Consider the following 19,410-nt stretch of genomic DNA (forward strand, 5'->3'; position numbering starts at 1 on the left):
AATCTGAGAAACAAAACAGAAAAAAACAAAACAGAAAAAAAACCAGACCCTTAAATAGAGAACTGATGGTTACCAGAGGGGAGGTGGGTAAGGGGATGGGTGAGACAGGTGAAGGGGATTAAGAGTACACTTATCGTGATGAGCACTGAATAATGTACAGAACTGATCACTATATTGTACACCTGAAACTAATATAACACCGTGTTGATTATACTGGAATTTTAAAAAATTTAAAAATTAACGAAAAACAAAACACAATGAGATACCCACTAGGAAGATATTAAAACACAAGTACTGGTAAGTGTTGGTGAGGATATGGAAAAATAAGAACCCCATATACTACCACTGGAAATATAAACTGTTACATTCACTTTGGAGAACAGTCTGGCAGTTCCTCAAAGGCTTAATACAGAAAGTTACCATATGACCCAACAATTCTACTCCTAAGTATATATCCAAGAGAATTAAAAATATAAACTTGTACCCAAATGTTCATAGTAACATTATAATAGCCAAAACATGGGGAAACAATTCAAATGTCCATTAGTGGTGAGTGGAAAAATGAAATATGTCCTCTATATGCAACAGAATATTACTCAGCAATAAAAAGGACTGAGTACTAATACATGCTACCAGAGGGATGAACCTTAAACACATTATGCTAAGAAGCCAGACACGAAGGATTACATATTATCTGATTCCATCTATATGAAATGTCCAAAATAGGTAAACCTTTAAAAGTAGATTAATGGTTACTTAGAACTGGGAGTTTGGGGAAGAAGGAATGGAGAATGACCGTTAATGGGTACCATTTTTGGGGTTATGAAAATGTTCTAGGAATTAGATAATGGTGATAGCTGCACAACTCCAAGAATATTCTAAAAACCGCTGAGCTATACATTTTAATGGGCAAACTGTAGGTCATGTAAATTAGATCTCAGTAAAGCTGTTTTTAAAATCAGAGCCAGAAAAAGCAGAACTGGCAAAAATGTTAATTGGTGGACCTAGAGGATGGGTACTATAAGTGTTATTTCTATCATTTCCATATTTCTGTAGGTTTGAAATTTTTCAAAACAAGATCTGAAAAAAACGGTAACAAAATATGGTTTGGGAAAACTAGCAATGACCTCAAGTAACAAAGGTTTAATTGTTCATTAGTGAGTGATTTCTCTGATTGGTGGATAAGGATGTAATAAAAATTAAGAGACACTCACCTGGTTTAGAAGTATCAGTCCATCCCCTCTTGGCTCGTACACAATAATCCCATCTTGTATTGGGGTCCTTGACGAACTTTCCAATATCTTTGAAGAGTTCGCAAAAAGACATTTGGCTGGCTCGATAAACAGTGTAGTAGAGGAGGGCAGCCCTCCATAAAAAGGGGTCTTTTCTAAAAAGGACACTGTGAATACTTGCCAGTCCTTCCTCTGTGGGATTGTTTGGCTTTAGCTCATGTTTTTTGCGGCCAGTCCAACTGTTCCATGGCTGCTGAAGGTTGTTAATACCTCGAAAATAATGTGTGCCTATGGAGAAGAAAAGGCGCGTGAAAAACAAGAAATGACATTCTCATTTTAATTCTTATCCAAAAGACTCCACCTACAGTCCTAAAACCAAATTGATATCTTACCTATGAATCAAAACGAAGTAGAAAATGCCCTGACCCTAAAATCTTTTGAAGGAGGTACTCTGCCTTCAGAAGGACCACATGTCTCATTAGAAGAGGTGTAACTTTTATACCATTTATTTTCTCAAAGGAAAGAATCATAGACATGATATTTGAAAAGAATCTCAGAAAGCACTCAGTTCCATTTCCCTCAGTTTCAGAAAGGTGGGGGAACTGAAATCCAGGTATTAAATGACTTTCCAAGCTTAATACAACTACACGGTACCCTAAAAAATCTAATTTGAAGTGAGATATTAATGTCTTAGTTCAAGTGAAACCTAACATTTTCATTATCTTTGCCAAAGACTGCTAAGAAAAAAAAAACACCCCATTATAAAAGAATGTTTCTTTGCAGTTGATCTCTGATATTACAAATGAACGAATGGAGAAGGGCTACCCCTACCTATTTCATGCCTCAGCATTCCCTCCAGCCAGTGCTCACGTGCAGTGGAAACATTAATGGTCAGTGTTGGGCACCCATTTACCACTGTCATTGAAGCTCGGGAAAGCAGGTCTTCAGTGAGATGGACTACAATCTAAGAAGAGGAAAAAAAATACATATATATATAAAACAAAATGTAAAGGCTGGGAAGAGGAAGCTTTCACGGGAAACAACAGACCCATAAGTTAGTATGTTTTTATTTTGCTTGTACCAATTTGAATCTCCCAGATACCGAGAAGATGATAATTACTTTTGACCCTTCCACTTTGAAGCATGGTCAACTCAAGAACCTTTCCCAGACTGAAGGAAAGTAGAGGGCTGTGCTGAGGAGTCAGTGCCACTGCCGTGCTCTCAAATACAGTCCCCCCTGGTTAAAATGATGCAAAGGAAGGTATACAAAAGCCAGAGTCCACTTCACTGCTTGGCCATTTTGAACTGGCTTAAGAGGAGGCCACTAAGGCAAACTGCTTCATTAATAATTTTCATAAAACAATTCCCATAATGCCATAAGCTATACAGAAAGGGTAGTAAGTAAAGAAAAACCCAAACTAAACACAAAAATTCACTTTAGTGAGATCTCTGGGTGACTAATTTCACGAGCAGTTAAAATGCCAACAGCATCTCGTGTCACTCCCAATTCATACCTCACCCAGGCAGCCTTCTTTCATCATGTACTTCCGAACATGACTCCAGATTCGAGTTTTAGATAGCAGGCTGCCACCGGTGGCCTGCTCAAATTTTTCATAACTTCCATATTTCTGTAAAGTCAGTTCCATAATATTGATGGACTGTAAAAAAAAGAGATAATGAAAATAAATAGCCTCTTATTACTTTGAGATGAGTAATAAGCCAGTTATAATCTTATGGATCATGAACTGCTCTGTGTTTATTGATTTCCAAATGAAACTGCAAGGGAGGTACCAGATCTAATTCTAAACAGCTTTCTCTCATTGTCAGAAATTTTGACAAACACCTCTGTACTTACAGATCCTCTTTCCCTGTGTTCATTTCTCCTTCACATGCTAAGGGTTAAAGGTACTGCATATAGTGTCATCATCTGACAGACTGAGAAAGCAAGGCAGAGGGGCTCCTTGGCTTCTCTAAGACCATTTGGTGGTCTGGCAGGAGAACTTAAAGTGGAAGGTATGTCTCCAGACTAATCACTAAATTATAATTGCCATTTAGATAAAGACAAAAATAGTCCCAATTTTTAAGAACACACAAAAGAATCAACCATTCTTCTGTGACAATCTTATATTATCTGAAGTTTTCCAGGGCTGGTCTTTCAAAGAAAACAGTCTCAACATTACTAAAAACACTTTTATCTTTCATTCAGGGCAGGGTACTGCCTACTTCTCATTCTTCATAAATTATTACATCAATAGAATATGAAAGTTGAGATCTTTTCTAAACACAAATATGCAGAAAGGAAGACTAAAAAACTTAGAGATCACTAGTATCTTGGGAAAGCCACAAGAAAAGAAAACAAAAGAAAAATGATCTTTAAAAAGTCTTTTGGGAAAGAAGCTAAAGAATTCAAATATATCTTATAGGAATTGTGAGAGAAGTTAGAAATCCATTATATGAAGTCTAGCTTCCAGACTACCGTCAGGCTAGTAAAGAGATTAGAACGATAAGCTCTAGAGTCTGACTACTTGTGTTGATGTCCTGGTTCTGTCCCCGCTCTGGCTGTGTGACCATGGGCAAGTCATTTAACTTGTTACCAAGCCTCCTCATTTTTAAATGGGGTAACAATGTCTACTTCATGGTTTTGTTCAGAAAATTTAGTCAGGCCTGTTTAGTACTTGGATAGGAAAATTTAGTCAATCTTTGTAAAGCACAGTGTTTTGGGCCTAATAAGTAGTCGATACCTGTCGGTTATTACATCATCATTGTCGTCATCGGTATGTTCATTCTTTCTAAATGCCACCACTGTAGATAGTATGTCCAACATAAAAAATACAGAAAACTCACACACTATAAGTTATAATTCAACATCTATATCCCTGTTGGAAAAATATGTATTACTAATAAACTATGCATGTGTCATAAAGTTACCATAACAAGAAATGGCTTCAACAGGCTTTGAATGGCTTTTGTTCCCAAAACTCTTATCAAAAGCCCTACAATTCAAAGTGTGGTCCAAACGCTGGCAGCACTGGCTTCACATGTGAGCTTTCAAATGCAGAATTTTCAAATGCAGAATTTTAACCCCACCATGCCTATCAAATCAGAACATGCACTTTAACAAGATCCCCAGGTGATTCATGTGCATGGTAAAAAGATGGATCTTAGAGAATTGGAATATAGTACAAATATCCCAGAGGCTAATTTTTTATACGACAACTACGATAATTAAAGGAATAAAAGCATACAATTAAAAACCCACTTAAGCAGATTAGCCAAGATTTTTTGCATACACCAGGAGACGCAGGAAGATACATCTGGATCTCTACAAATGAACATCTCCAGCGCTGAGTATTGAGGTACGAAGCGGGGAGCCGTGAAACCTCACACAGATATCAGAAGATAAACGGAAGGGGGAGGGAGCCGCCGCGTTTGGGTGCCGGGAAGCGGTAGCCACCTGCGCTGCGGAGCAGCCGGACTTGTGACCGACCGGCACCCGTGAGAGAGCAGACTGAGACCATGAGCCGGGAAACGCGTGCGACCAGTCTGAAAACCGGAGCTCTGGGTGCACGAACCACACTGAAACGGAGCCCCGGAGCGCGCGGGGGTAGCTGGCGGCTGGCGGTGTTAGAAACACAAAGGACAGAGACACGCCGGCCCTGGAAGTGAGGGCTGGGACGCCGGGTGTGGGGCGTACATCCCGGGACGCTGCAGGGTTGAGCAGCACCAACAGTAACAGAGTTAAAGTGGCCAGAACGTAAGTGGAGAATGGGCCGCAATCCCTCTGTTCTGAGACAAAGATTGGGATTCGGCTACTGCTGCTCTGACTCTCAGAAGAGGCACAGCAAACCGCCAGGGAAAGCTGCCAGAGAACAAAAGCCTGGAAACACCGGCTCACAGCGTGCCCATCCCCATCCCCCCTCACAAGGGACACGGAGACTCTACCCAAACAGGGTTGCCTGAGTATCGGAGTGGCAGGCCCCTCCCCCAGAAGGCAGGCTGAAAAAAATCAAGAAGCCCGCATCCCTAAGGTCCCTATAAAACAAGTGCACACTGCCTGGGTCCTGGTCAATAATTTGGGCTCTGGGCAACCCCGCAAACTCTCCTCATCAGAATGACGACAAGGAGAAATCCCTTCCAGCAAAGAAAAGACAATGAGTTTGTGGCCTCTGCCACAAAACTAATGGATATGGATATAACCAAATTATCAGAAATGGAGTTCAGAGTAACAATGGTCAAGATGATGTGTAGACTTGAAAAAAATATTAACGAGAATATAGAATCTAAGGGCGGAAATGAGAGCAAATCTGGCAAAAATTAAAAATACTATGAATCAAATGCAGTCAAAACTAGATGCTCTGATGGCCAGGGTGAATGGGGCAGAAGAACGAATCGGCAAATTGGAGGATGGGTTAGAAGAGAAAGCTAAGACAGAAACTTGGCTCAAAAAAATCCAATCTCAAGAATGTAGGTTACGGGAGATTACTGACTCAGTGAAATGTTCCAATGTCAGAATCATCAGCATCCCTGAGGGGGTGGAGAAAAACAGAGGTCTAGAAGAGATATTTGAACAAATTGTAGCTGAAAACTTCCCTAATCTAGCAAAGGAAACAAGCATTCGTGTCCAAGAGGCAGAGAGGTCCCCTCCCAAGCTCAACCACGACAAACCTACGCCATGTCACGTCATAGTGCATTTTGCAAGTATTAGATATTTGATAGATATTAGATATTCAAGGATACAGTACTGAAAGTGGCCAGGGCAAAGAAATTTCTCACGTACCAAGGCAAAGGTATCAGAATTATGTCAGACCTGTCTACACAGACCTGGAATGAGAGAAAGGGTTGGGGGGGCATTTTTAAAGCTCTTTCAGAGAAAAACATGCAGCCAAGGATCCTTTATCCAGCAAGGCTGTCATTCAGAATTGATGGAGAGATAAAGACCTTCCAGAATCGCCAGTCACTGACCGATTTCGTAACCACGAAACCAGCCCTACAGGAGATATTAAGGGCGGTTCTATAAAAGTAAAAAGGCCCCAAGAGTGCTACAGAACAGAAAGTCACAATTTATAGAAACAAAGACTTTACAGGCAACATGGCATCATAAAATCATCTCTCTCAATAATCACTCTCAATGTAAATGGCCTAAATGCTCCCATAAAACACCACAGGGTTGCAGACTGGATAAAAAAACATGACCCATCCATTTGCTGTCTACAAGAGACTCATTTTGAACCTAAAGATACATCCAGACTGAAAGTAAAGGGATGGAATACCATCTTTCATGCCAATGGACCTCAAAAGAAAGCTGGGGTAGCAATTCTCATATCAGACAGACTGGATTTTAAACTAAAGACTATAGTTAGAGATACAGAAGGGCACTATATTATTCTTAAAGGATGTATCCAATAAGTGGATATGACAATTATAAATATATATGCCCCCAACAGGGGAGCAAGATACACAAGCCAACTCTTAACCAGAATAAAGAGACATATAGATAAAAATACATTAATAGTAGGGGACCTCAACACTCCACTATCTGAAATAGACAGATATATCACCTAAGCAGAAAATCAGCAAAGAAACAAGAGCTTTGAATGCCATACTCGAAGAGTTGGACCTCATAGTTATATATAGAACACTACATCCCAGAACCAAAGAATACTCATTCTATTCTAATGCCCATGGAACATTCTCAAGAACAGACCATGTTCTGGGTCACAAAACAGGTCTCATCTGAAACCAAAGGACTGAAATTATTCCCTGCATATTCTCAGACCACAATGCTTTGAAATTGGAACTCAACCACAAGGAAAAGTTTGGAAGAAACTCAAACACTTGGAGACTAAGAACCATCCTGCTCAAGAATGATTCGATAAACCAGGAAATCAAAAATCATTTTAAACAATTTATGGAGACCAACGAGAATGAAAACACAATGGTCCAAAACCTATGGAACACTGCAAAGGCAGTCCTAAGGGGGAAATACATAGCCATCCAAGCCTCACTCAAAAGAACAGAAAAATCTAAAATGCAGTTTTTATATTCTCACCTCAAGAAGCTGGAACAGCAACAGAAGAACAGGTCTAATCCATGCACGAGAAAGCAGTTGATCAAGATTAGAGCAGAGATCAATGAATTAGAAACCAGGAGCACAGTAGAGCAGATCAACACAACTAGAAGCTGGTTCTTTGAAAGAGTTAATAAAATAGACAAACCACTGGCAAGACTTATCCAAAAGCATAGAGAAAGGACCCAAATTATAAAATTATGAATGAAAAGGGAGAGGTCACAACCAACACCAATGAAATAGGAAGGATTATTAGAAACTTTTATCAACAGCTTTATGCCAATAAATTAAGCAATCTGGAAGAGATGGAGGCCTTCCTGGAAACCTATAAACTACCAAGACTGAAACAGGAAGAAATTGATTTTTTAAACAGGCCCATTAATTATGAAGAGATTGAAACAGTGATTAAAAACCTTCCAAAAAACAAAACGCCAGGTCCGGACGGTTTTCCTGGGGAATTCTACCAAACATTCAAAGAAGAAATAATACCTATTCTCCTAAAGCTATTTCAAAAAATAGAAACAGAAGGAAAGCTACCAAACTCATTCTATGAGGCCAATATTACCTTGATCCCCAAACCAGGCAAAGACCCCATCAAAAAGAAGAATTACAGACCGATTTCCCTAATGAATATGGATGCCAAAATCCTCAACAAGATCCTGGCTAATAGAATCCAACAGTACATTAAAAGGATTATCCATCATGACCAAGTGGGATTCATCCCTGGGATGCAAGGTGGTTCAACATTCGCAAATCGATCAGTGTAATAGATTATATCAACAAGGAAAAAGCCAAAAATCATATGATCCTCTCAACAGACGCAGAAAAAGCATTTGACAAAATACAGCATCTTTTCCTGATTAAAACCCTTCAGAGTGTAGGGATAGAGGGTACATTCCTCAATCTCATAAAAACCATCTATGAAAAGCCTACAGCAAATATCATTCTCAATGGGGAAAAGCTGGAAGCCTTTCCCTTAAGATCAGGAACACGACAAGGATGCCCACTCTCACCATTATTATTCAACATAGTACTAGAAGTCCTTGCAACAGCAATCAGACAACAAAAAGGGATAAAAGGTATCCAAATCGGCAAAGAAGAAGTCAAACTGTCTCTCTTTGCAGATGACATGATACTCTATATGGAAAACCCAAAAGAATCCACCCCCAAACTATTAGAAGTTATAGAGCAATACAGTAATGTGGCGGGATACAAAATCAATGCTCAGAAATCAGTTGCATTTCTATACACGAACAATGAGACTGAAGAAAGAGAAATTAGGGAATCCATCCCATTTACAATAGCACCAAAAACCATACGTTACCTTGGAATTAACTTAACCAGAGACGTAAAGGATCTATATTCTAAAAACTACAGATCACTCTTGAAAGACATTGAGGAAGACACAAAAAGAAGGAAAAATATTCCATGCTCATGGATCGGTAGAATTAACATAGTTAAAATGTCCATGCTACCCAGAGCAATCTATACTTTCAATGCTATCCCAATCAAAATACCGATGACATTTTTCAAAGAACTGGAACAAACAACCTTTTTCATGACACATCTCCAAAGGCAAGAGAAACAAAAGATAAAATGAACTTGTGGGACTTCATCAAGATAAAATGCTTCTGCACAGCCAAGGAAATAGTAAAAAATAAAAAAACTAAGAGGCAGCCCACAGAATGGGAGAATATATTTGCCAATGACACTACAGATAAAAGACTGGTATCCAAGATCTACAAAGAACTTCTCAAACTCAATACACAAGAAACAAATAAATCATAAAATGGGCAGAAGATAGGAACAGACACTTTTCCAATGAAGACATACAAATGGCTAACAGACACATGAAAAAATGTTCAAAATCATTAGCCATCAGGGAAATTCAAATCGAAACCACATTGAGATAGCACCTCATGGCAGTTAGAATGGCAAGAATTGACAAGGCAAGAAACAACAAATGTTGGAGAGGATGTGGAGAAAGGGGATCCCTCCTACACTGTTGGTGGGAATGCAAATTGGTAGAACCACTCTGGAAAACAGTGTGGAGATCCCTTAAAAAGTTAAAAACTGGGGTGCCTGGGTAGTGCAGCCGTTGAGTGTCTGCCTTCGGCTCAGGGCGTGATCCCAGGGTCCTGGGATCGAGCCCCACATCGGGCTCCTCTGCTAGGAGCCTGCTTCTTCCTCTCCCACTCCCCCTGCTTGTGTTCCCTCTCTCGCTGGCTGTCTCTCTCTCTCTGTCAAATAAATAAATAAAATCTTAAAAAAAAAAAAGTTAAAAATTGAGCTACCCTATGAGCCAGCTATTGCACTACTGGGTATTTACCCCAAAGATACAGACGTAGTGAAGAGAAGGGCCATATGCACCCGAATGTTCATAGCAGCATTGTCCACAATAGCTAAATCGTGGAAGGAGCCGAGATGCCCTTCAACAGACGACTGGATTAAGAAGATGTGGTCCATATATACAATGGAATATTAGCCATCAAAAAGAAGGATTTCTCAATATTTGCTGCAACATGGACGGGACTGGAGGAGATAATGCTAAGCGAAATAAGTCAAGCAGAGAAAGACAATTATCATATGGTTTCACTCATTTATGGAACATAAGAAATAGGAAGATTGGTAGGAGAAGAAAGGGAAGAAGAAAGGGGGGGTAAACAGAAGGGGAAATGAAGCATGAGAGACTATGGACTCTGGGAAACAAACTGAGGGCTTCAGAGGGGAGGGGGTTGGGGGAATGGGATAGGCTGGTGATGGCTATTAAGGAGGGCACGTATTGCATGGAGCAATGGGTGTTATACGCAAGTAATGAATCATGGAACTTAACATCAAAAAATAGGGATGACTAACATAATAAATATGGTGACTAACATAATAAAAAATATTATTTAAAAAAATGCCTGTGTGATAAGATGAAAGGAGGTGAGTGACACAGGCAGCAGCATTAGGCTACCATTGACCTTCTGACATGTCAGAAAGAGGATCATCTGCTTCCAGACCAAGGCTGATTTCGGGTTACTGAAACTGCAGAAGGTGAAACCGTAGATAAGGGGAACTACAGTGTTTATTACAGCAGATATAAACAGTTTAGAGAATTAAGAAGAAATTAAGTACAGTGTTCCCTGTTATCACCAATAAACAGTACTAGTAGAAGGCTATTAAGTATTCACATTCATAATAAGTATTCATTCATATTCATAGTGGGGAAAATTTTGATAGGAAATGTATACTGAAAAAGTACCCTATAAATATAAGATAAAACATACCTCGGCAGTTTAACAACATTTAGGCAACATTTATACCCGTGTACTAAATATTGGATCAAAGAATGAATAAAAATAGTGGGTTTTTATGGGGGGGGTTAATTTTTCCAACAAAATGACATACAATGAACATCACATCCTGGGGTCCTGGAATCGAGTCCCGCATCAGGCTCCCTGTGACCCTCTTCTCCCACGCCCCCCCCCAATAAATACATAAAATCTTTAAAAAAAAATAAAGTGCCTATCTTGTTATCATCTCTACTGATTTCTTCATCAGTTTTTCAACTGGTCCAACCTAGACAGATTTGTCAGTGAGCATACAGATCTGCAGTATCCTTCCCTGACTTCAAGAAATAACTTCCCAATCCATCTGCATTATAATAGCCCTTGGCATAGACACAGAAACAGTGGTTAAATGGGTGAATAAATTCAGGCTTTACAGGAGAATAAATTCAAGCTTTACATTTAATCATAAATGTTGAGTGGTCACTTCATCAGTGAATATTTTCGTGTTACAATTTCTGCTTCCCTATGCAGCCTAAACTGCAGGCCACAAAAATTTTATGAGTAAGATCTCAACTTTGGAAAAAGGAAAAGGCAATAAGCAATTTAAGAAGGCACAAGGAAGCCTGCAAGAAGATACCCAAAGGCTGCTGTTCCTGTTTGGGATGGAGTGATGGATTGCATTGATGTTTATTACCTGTACTTTTCAGAACTCTTAAAATTCTTTACAATATGACTATATTAGTGTTACGATCAAGAGGAAACAGTCATTGTTTTACTGAGGTATGACTGACAAAAATTATATATATTTAGGTCATACCATGTGATTTTTTTTTAAAGGGGTACAATGTAATGACTTAATATATGTATACATTATGAAATCATTACCACAATCAAGTTAATTTGACACATCTATCACCTCATGTAGTTACCATTTTTTGTGTATAGTGAAAACATCTAAGATCTTAGCAAATTTCAAGTATACAATACAGAGTGATTAATTATAATCTTGTTGTACATTACATCCCCAGGACTTACTCAACTTATAACTGAAAGTTTGTACCCTTTTGATCGACATCTCCTCATCCCCCCTACCAAAAGTTTGTTTTTGTTTTTGTTATTTAAGAAAAAAGAAAGGAGATCATCCATTTTCCCTTGAGTTCAGAGAATCCATATCTATACCACTTGGAGAATCACACTTTCACATACCTCATCCACATGGCTAACTACTTTTAGAGGCAGTAAATTTCATGTCCAATCTCTCTCCTCCATTAATATCATCATTAAAGTTAATCAAAAAACATTTCCCAATATTACTTGGTGGGGAATTATTTCCTCCAATCATCGCTATTTGCCATCCAGAATTTCTCCTTCCTATCCCTGAATATCTTAACCAGTTTCTTTAGCTTTCCAATAATTTCCAAGTATTCAAAAAAAGTCCACTTCAAGCCAGTTTAATCCAGTTTAAAATGTCAATCACATCTATTTTAAAGCTCTTTCCCTTCCCCCAGGACAGGCCTGGCCTGAGGCCTAAAGAACCTGCTGAGAAAGAAAGGTTAAATAGCGATTTGATTCTTTCTCATCCCTCCCCAGTTTTCTGGGCTTCTCTTTCCCTTCAGTATACTGAGGGCTGGGAGAAAGAAAGAACAATTTCTATGTAACTGGTTCAGGTATGGTCCTCCTTCCTTGACTTAAATGCTGGTGCAGGCCTATCTCAGTCAGCACCTCCACTGCATGGCTCACTGGAAGAAGCCCCCTAAAGTGGACTACTAACACAACTATGAAATTTTAAATCCCAGTAGGAACAAGTAAAAGACTCAACTGACTTACTGTATACCCATTTTATTAAATATATACAGTCAGTGAAAATTATGCTGACAAAAAAGAAATGCTGACGGCTTTTAATGACATGAGAAAATACAGATATGTAAATGAAAGTATACTAACCTCAATTATGAACACTGTTAGGCACGGGACAAGGAAAACACACTAAATGTGAATAGTGACTATCTGTGGGTGACAGTATTATGGGATTTTAGTCTCTATACTTTTTTTTTTTTTTTTTTTTTGAAAGAGAGGGAGAGAGGGAGGGGAGGACAGAGGGAGAAGGAAAGAGTGAATCTTAAAGCAGGCTCCACACCTTTCTCCTACTTGCTAGTCAGTCATTGATATCCTTTCTCTGGAGTATCTGTATTTAAAAAAAGAACACATAGGGGGAAAAAAAACCCTAAAAATTCAAACAAATATTTTTCTATAGCAATTTTTGGGCAGAGCAGATTGCTGGTAGGAAGAGTTGGTATGGCTTGCATTCTTGAGGCCTACTCATGGAGCAAGCAGCCACCTCCCTCAGCCATGTGGAGAGCTACCCCTGATTTATCCATAGGCATCAAATATATTCTCTGCTTCCTTCCAACTATAAGAATAGCAAATATACATAGTAAACAATCAGACATTACATAGTTTTATTGATCAGTTTTAAAACTTCTGGAACCAAAACATCTTAATATACACATATATCCTTTGTCCAGGTCTCAGTCCCCTAATCTGCAGGAATCTGACTTTGTACGTTTCTTTTGTGTCCATCTTACTACTTGGCCAACTCTTCCATCACCATGTTAGAAAATGACATATATAATAGAATCTACCCTTGAGTTCCACAGAAACAGTATCACGTAGGATTTCTTGCTAAAAATGGGCTGAAACAGGCCACCAAACATATTTTTGCCTTCTAAAAATTTGGACCAAAACCCAAGTATTTTTTGCTAACTTATGAATCAACACATTATCTCTGCTCATAACAATTATTTCTGAATCCTCCCTCTTTGTAAGAGGATATTTTAAAACTTTGTATATCTTAAAGGCATCAAACCAAATTAATTTTCAGAGAGCTCAAACCTACTGCAAAAAGGAAGTAAATACAAAATGAGTAATTGTTCAGCATGGAGGAAATGGTCCTATCTGTCCCCTGATCTGGATGTCATTTATAATGTTACATAAAAGAGAACAGCAACCTTCTTAATGCTTGCCATCCCATGACCCTGAAGCACTCTTATTCTCCTCTATGAACATAAGAGTATAATCAAAGGAAGATGACACAGTAAAAGGACGCTAAGCTCGCCTTGTCCCACGGATACTAGATAACACTCACATCAGTGTAAATAACCCAGAAAACGACCAGAAGACTGGTAGAAGAAACTCCACAACTAAAGGTAGAGAAGAGGCCATATCGAAGAGGGCAGGAAGGGCAGAAGCGCAGTAGGGAGCTAAACAGACTTGGGGGGCCATTGCAGGAGGGAACCATCGGGGCAGAGTGGGGGAGAGAAACAGACCTTTACACTGGGGAGCCACATGGGGAAGATGAATCCCCATAGCATTTGGCTCTGAAAACCAGAGGGCGTGAATTTCATGAGTTTCTACAACCAGCAGGACATTAAGCCTGGAACTTATCAGCAGGCTCAGTTCTGGGAGAGCCTGGAAGGCAAGTGAAAACTACGTCCCCAACTTTCAGCACACAACACAACAAATAGCCTGGAGAGATACAGCAATAGAAGCCGGAGTTTGAAAAATGCATGGGGGAGGGGGCGCCTAGGTGGCTCAGTTCATTAAGCAGCCAACTCTTGATTTTGGCTCAGGTCATGATCTCAGGGTCATGAGATTGAGCCCTGCATGTAGGGTCCATGCTCAGTGGGGAGTCTTCTTGAGATTCTCTGTCTCCCTCCTCCCCTTCCCTTGTGCAAACTCACTCTAAAATAAATCTTAAAAAAGAAAGAAAGAAAGAAAGAAAGAAAGAAAGAAAGAAAGAAAGAAAGAAAGAAAAAGAAAGAAAGAAAGAAAATGCTTGGGACATAATGGAAGGAGAGTTATTTTCTAATTGTAGAGCCTGTCTTGGACAGATTAAACTGGGAGGCTTCTCCAGGAACAAAGGAGCTGGCAAGGCCATTTCCCCTCTCCAGCCCCCAGCATTAAACACATGGCCACCTGGAGGAATCAGTACACTCACTACCTAACTTGCTTAGACCCTGCCCTGACCCCTCCAGCCAGGCCTGCCTCAGTCCCAGTGCTGTGAGCCCCTCCCCGAGAAGACCAGTGCAAGTCTGCCAACACTTTGGTCAGCTGACTACAGGCTTTGCGGGGCCTCAGTTCCAGTGCTAGCCAGCACTTCCTATGGAGGACACGTGCGCCTTGTTAAAACTGAGATTTAATCCTGGGATGTGTCACATCAATGAGAGAAAGGATAAAAACCACATGACCATTTCGACAGAAACAGAAAAAGCATCTGACAAAGTACAACATACATTCATGATAAAAACCCTCTACAAAGTAGGTCTAGAGGAAACATACCTCAATGTAATAAAGGCCTTATATGAAAAACCCACAGCTAACATCATTCTCAACAGGGAAAAACTGACAGCTTTTCTGCTAAGGTCAGGAACAAAACAAGGATGTCCACTCTCACCACTTTAATTCAACTCAGTACTGGAAGTCTTAGCTGCAGTAATCAGACAAGAAGAAGAAGTAAAAGGTATCCAAATTGGTAAGGCAGAAGTAAAACTTTCACTATCTGCAGATGACATCATACTGTATGTAGAAAACCCTAAAGACACCACCAAACTAGAACTGATAAATGAATTCAGTAAGGCTGCAAGATACAAAATCAATTTTCAGAAAGCTGTTGGCATTTCTATACACTAATAATGAAGTAGCAGAAAAAGAAATTAAGACAACAATCCCCATTTACAACTACACCAAACATAATACCTAGGAATAAACTTAGCCAAAAAGGTGAAAGACCTGTACTCTGAAAAGTATAAAACGCAGATGAAAGAAATTGAAAATGACATGAAGAAATGGAAAGACATTCCATGCTCATGGATTTGCAGAACAAATATTGTTAAAATGTCTATACTACCTAAAGAAATCTACAGATTTAATGCAATCCCTATCAAAGTACCAACAGCATTTTGCACAGAACTAGAACAAACAATCATAAAATTTGAATGGAACCACAAAGGACCCCAAATAGCCAAAGCAATCTGAAAAAGGAAAAAAAAAAAAAACCTGGAGGTATCACAATTTCAAACTTCAACTTATACTACAAAGCTGTAGTAATCAAAATGGTATGGTACTGCCACAAAAACACAAACACAGATCAATGGAACAGAACAGAAAACCCAGAAATAAACCCACAATTATTTGGTCAATTAATCTTTGACAAAGGGGGCAAAAATTATGCCATGGGAAAAAAACAGTCTCTTTAACAAACGGTGTTGGGAAAACTGGATAGCTATATGCAAAAGGCCACTTTCTTTCTTTTTTAAAAAAGATTTTATTTATTTATCTGACAGAGAGAGAGACAGCCAGTGGGAGAGGGAACACAAGTAGGGGGAGTGGGAGAGGAAGAAGCAGGCTTCCAGCAGAGGAGCCCGATGCGGGGCTTGATCCCAGAACCCTGGGATCATGAAAAGGCCACTTTCTTAAACCATACACAAAAATAAAATGAATTAATGACCTAAATGTGAGACCTGAAACTATAAAAATCTTAGAAGAAAGCACAGGCAGTAATGTGTCTGACATCAGCCATAGCAACATTTTTTTAAGATATGTCTCCTGAGGAAAGGGAAATACAAGCAAAAATAAACTGTGACTACATCAAAATAAAAAAGCTTCTGCACAGCAAAAGAAACCAACAAAACAAAAAGACAACCTACTGAATGGGAGATTATTTGCAAATGACATATCCAATAAAGGGTTAGTATCCAAAATATGTAAAGAACTTATATAACTCAATACCAATTAAAATGAGAAGAAGCGGAGCGCCTGGGTGGGTCAATCAGTTGCGTGTCTGACTCTTGGTTTCGGCTCAAGTCATGGTTTCAGGATTGTGGGACGGGGCCCAGTGTCAGGCTCCATGCTCAGTTTGGAGTCTGCTTGTCCCTCTTCCTCTGCTCCTGCCCCCACTCACACACACAACTGTCTCTCAAATAAAATCTTTAAAAAGAAAATGGGCAGAAGACACGAATAGATATTTCTCCAAAGAAGATATACAGATGACCAACAGACACATGAAAAGATACTCAACATCACTCATTATCAGGGAGAAGGAAATCGAAACCACAATGAGAAAACAGAAAAAAAAACACCACCACAATGAGATATCACCTCACACCTGTCAGAATGGCTAAGATCAAAAACAGAAGAAACAACAACTGTTGGTGATTATGTGGAGAAAAAGGACCCCTTATGTACTGCTGGTAGGAATGCAAACTGGTGCAGCCACTGTGGAAGACAGTATGGAGATTCCTCAAAAAATTAAAAATGGAACTACCTATGATCCAGAGATCACACTACTGAGTATTTATCCAAGGAATACAAAAAAACTAATTCAAAAGGATATATGAACCCCTATGTTTATTGCAGCATTTTTTTTACAAAAGCCAAATTAGCAGCCTAAGTGTCCATTGATAGATGACTGGATAAAGATGTGGTGTGTACTACACACACACATGCACACGCACACATATATGTAATGGAATATTATTCAGCCATAAAAAAGAACAAAATCTTGCCATTTGCAACAACATGGATGGATCTACCAAGTATAATGCTAAGTGAATTAAGCCAGTCAAGAAAGACAAATACCATATGATTTCACTCATATGTGGAGTTTAAGAAATAAAACAGATGGACAAAGGGAAAAAAGAAAAGACAAACCAAAAAACAGACTCCTAACTATAGAGAACAAACAGCAGGTTACTAGAGGGCAGGTGGGTGGGGGAATGGGTGAAATAGGTGAAGGGGATTAAGAGCATACTTATCCTGATGAACACTAAGAAATATACAGAATTGTTGAATCACTATATTGTACACCTGAAACTAATACAACACTGTACGTTAACTACACTGCAATTAAAATAAGTAAAATAGATATTACACACACAAATACACACACACACACACACACACACAAAGTAATCAAATTCTTTTCAACAAATGGTGCTGAGGCAATTGGATAGCTGTATCAAGAAACAAGTTGGACCCCTACCTTATATCATATACAAAAATTGACTCAAAATGGATCAAAGACCTAAATGTAAGAGCTAAAGCTGTAAGACTCTTAGAAGAAAGCACAGGCATAAATTTTCATGACCTTCGGATTAGGCAACGGTTTCTTAGATGTGACACCAAAAGTACAAACAACAAAATAGGTAAGTTGGACTCCATCAAAACTGAAAACTTTTGTGCTTCAAAGGAATTATCAAAAAAGTAAACAGACAACCCACAGAATGGGAGGAAACATTTGCAAATTTCTTATCTGATAAGGACTCATGGCTAGAATATATAAAGAACTCCTACAACTCAGGCACCTGGGTGGCTTGGCCAGTTAAGCATCTAACTCTTAATTTCAGCTCAGGTCATGATCTCAGGGTTCTGAGATCGAGCCCCACATTGGGCTGCCCACTCAGCAGAGTCTGGTTCAGATTCTCTCTCTCCCTCTGCCCCTCCCCCTGCTCACAGTTTCTCTAAATAAATAAAAAATCTTAAAAAAAAACAAAACTGCTACAACTCAGTAATAAAAACAACCCAATTAAAAAATGAGCAAAAGTTCTGAATAAACAGTTCTCCAAAGAATATATACAAATGGCTGATAAGCACATGAAAAGATGGTCAACATCATTAGTCCCCAGAGAAATGTGAATCAAAACCACAATGATAAACCACTTCACATTCACTAAAATGGCTCTCAAAACAGTAACAAAAAACAAGAGTTGATGAGGATGTGGAGAAATTAAGACCCTTATACATTGCTGATGGGAATATAAAATGGTGCAGTCATTTTGGACAGCAGTCTTCCTCAAAAGGCTAACAAGCTAGAGTTCCCATATGACCCACTACTATATGGTCTACTATCATATGACCAATTAGCATGAATCACTACTACCCAAAATAATTGAAAACGTATGTCCAGACAAAATCTGTAAACAAATGTTCATAGCAACATTATTTATAATAGCCGGAAAGTGGAAACAAACCAGATGTCTATCAACTGATGAATGGATAAATAAAATGTAATATACACATAAACATGGATTATTATTCAACAATAAAAAGTACTGAATACATTCTAGGACATGGATCAGTCCTGAAAACATTATGCTAAGTAAAAGGAGCTAGTTACAATGAGTCATATATGATTCTATTTGTACAAAATGTCCAGAATAGGCAAATCCATACAGAGAAAGTAAACTAGTAGTTGCCTAGGGCTGGGAGGTTGATGGGAAATATTGAGTATTTCCCAAAGAGCATAAGTTTTCTTTTTGGGGGTGATGAAATGTCCTCAAATTTGATAGTGGTGATGAATTAATAACTCTAAATACATTGAAAATCACTGAACTGTACACTTTAGATGGGTGAACTGTATGTCATGTGAATTATATCCTAATAAAGCTGTTAAAAAAATAGCCGAATAGCATAATGTAACATTTGAACCACTAATCTAGAAAATAAAAAATCTCTCTATAAAACTTTCAGCATTATCTTAGATGATTTCACAAACTTTCTGAAAAATCTCAACATTCTGGTAAATGACTGCTTCTGGTTTATTTACTAATTCTGTTTACCGTTTAGCATTTTGGAAATCTGACCATCAACCACGAGTCACCTCACCAGTCCTGTGCTAAAAAACTATCTCCCTTCCCAACTGTGGTTTCCACTCAATGAAAAACTATATACATAGGGATACTAATACGATATGAGTCATGTGAGGTGATATTGTGGAAACACTACAAGTCATCAGATCTGGTTTTACATTAATGCTCTACCATTTACTACGTGTGTGATC

General features: G+C 38.8%; 1 protein-coding gene across 2 annotated transcripts in view; it reads right to left on the reverse strand.

Annotated features, from left to right (window-relative positions):
• Positions 1-19,410, reverse strand: part of MATCAP2 (microtubule associated tyrosine carboxypeptidase 2) — a 56,240-nt gene that overhangs the window by 8,111 nt on the left and 28,719 nt on the right. For both annotated transcript variants that reach the window (XM_057304363.1, XM_026509255.4), the window contains exons 3-5: positions 2,747-2,890; positions 2,064-2,196; positions 1,215-1,520 (exon numbers count right to left, since the gene is read on the reverse strand). In XM_057304363.1, coding sequence (XP_057160346.1) covers positions 1,215-1,520; positions 2,064-2,196; positions 2,747-2,890 — 583 coding nt within the window. The remainder of the gene's footprint in view (positions 1-1,214; positions 1,521-2,063; positions 2,197-2,746; positions 2,891-19,410) is intronic.

This window comes from Ursus arctos, unplaced genomic scaffold (assembly GCF_023065955.2).
Source record: "Ursus arctos isolate Adak ecotype North America unplaced genomic scaffold, UrsArc2.0 scaffold_3, whole genome shotgun sequence".
Lineage (NCBI taxonomy): Eukaryota > Metazoa > Chordata > Mammalia > Carnivora > Ursidae > Ursus > Ursus arctos.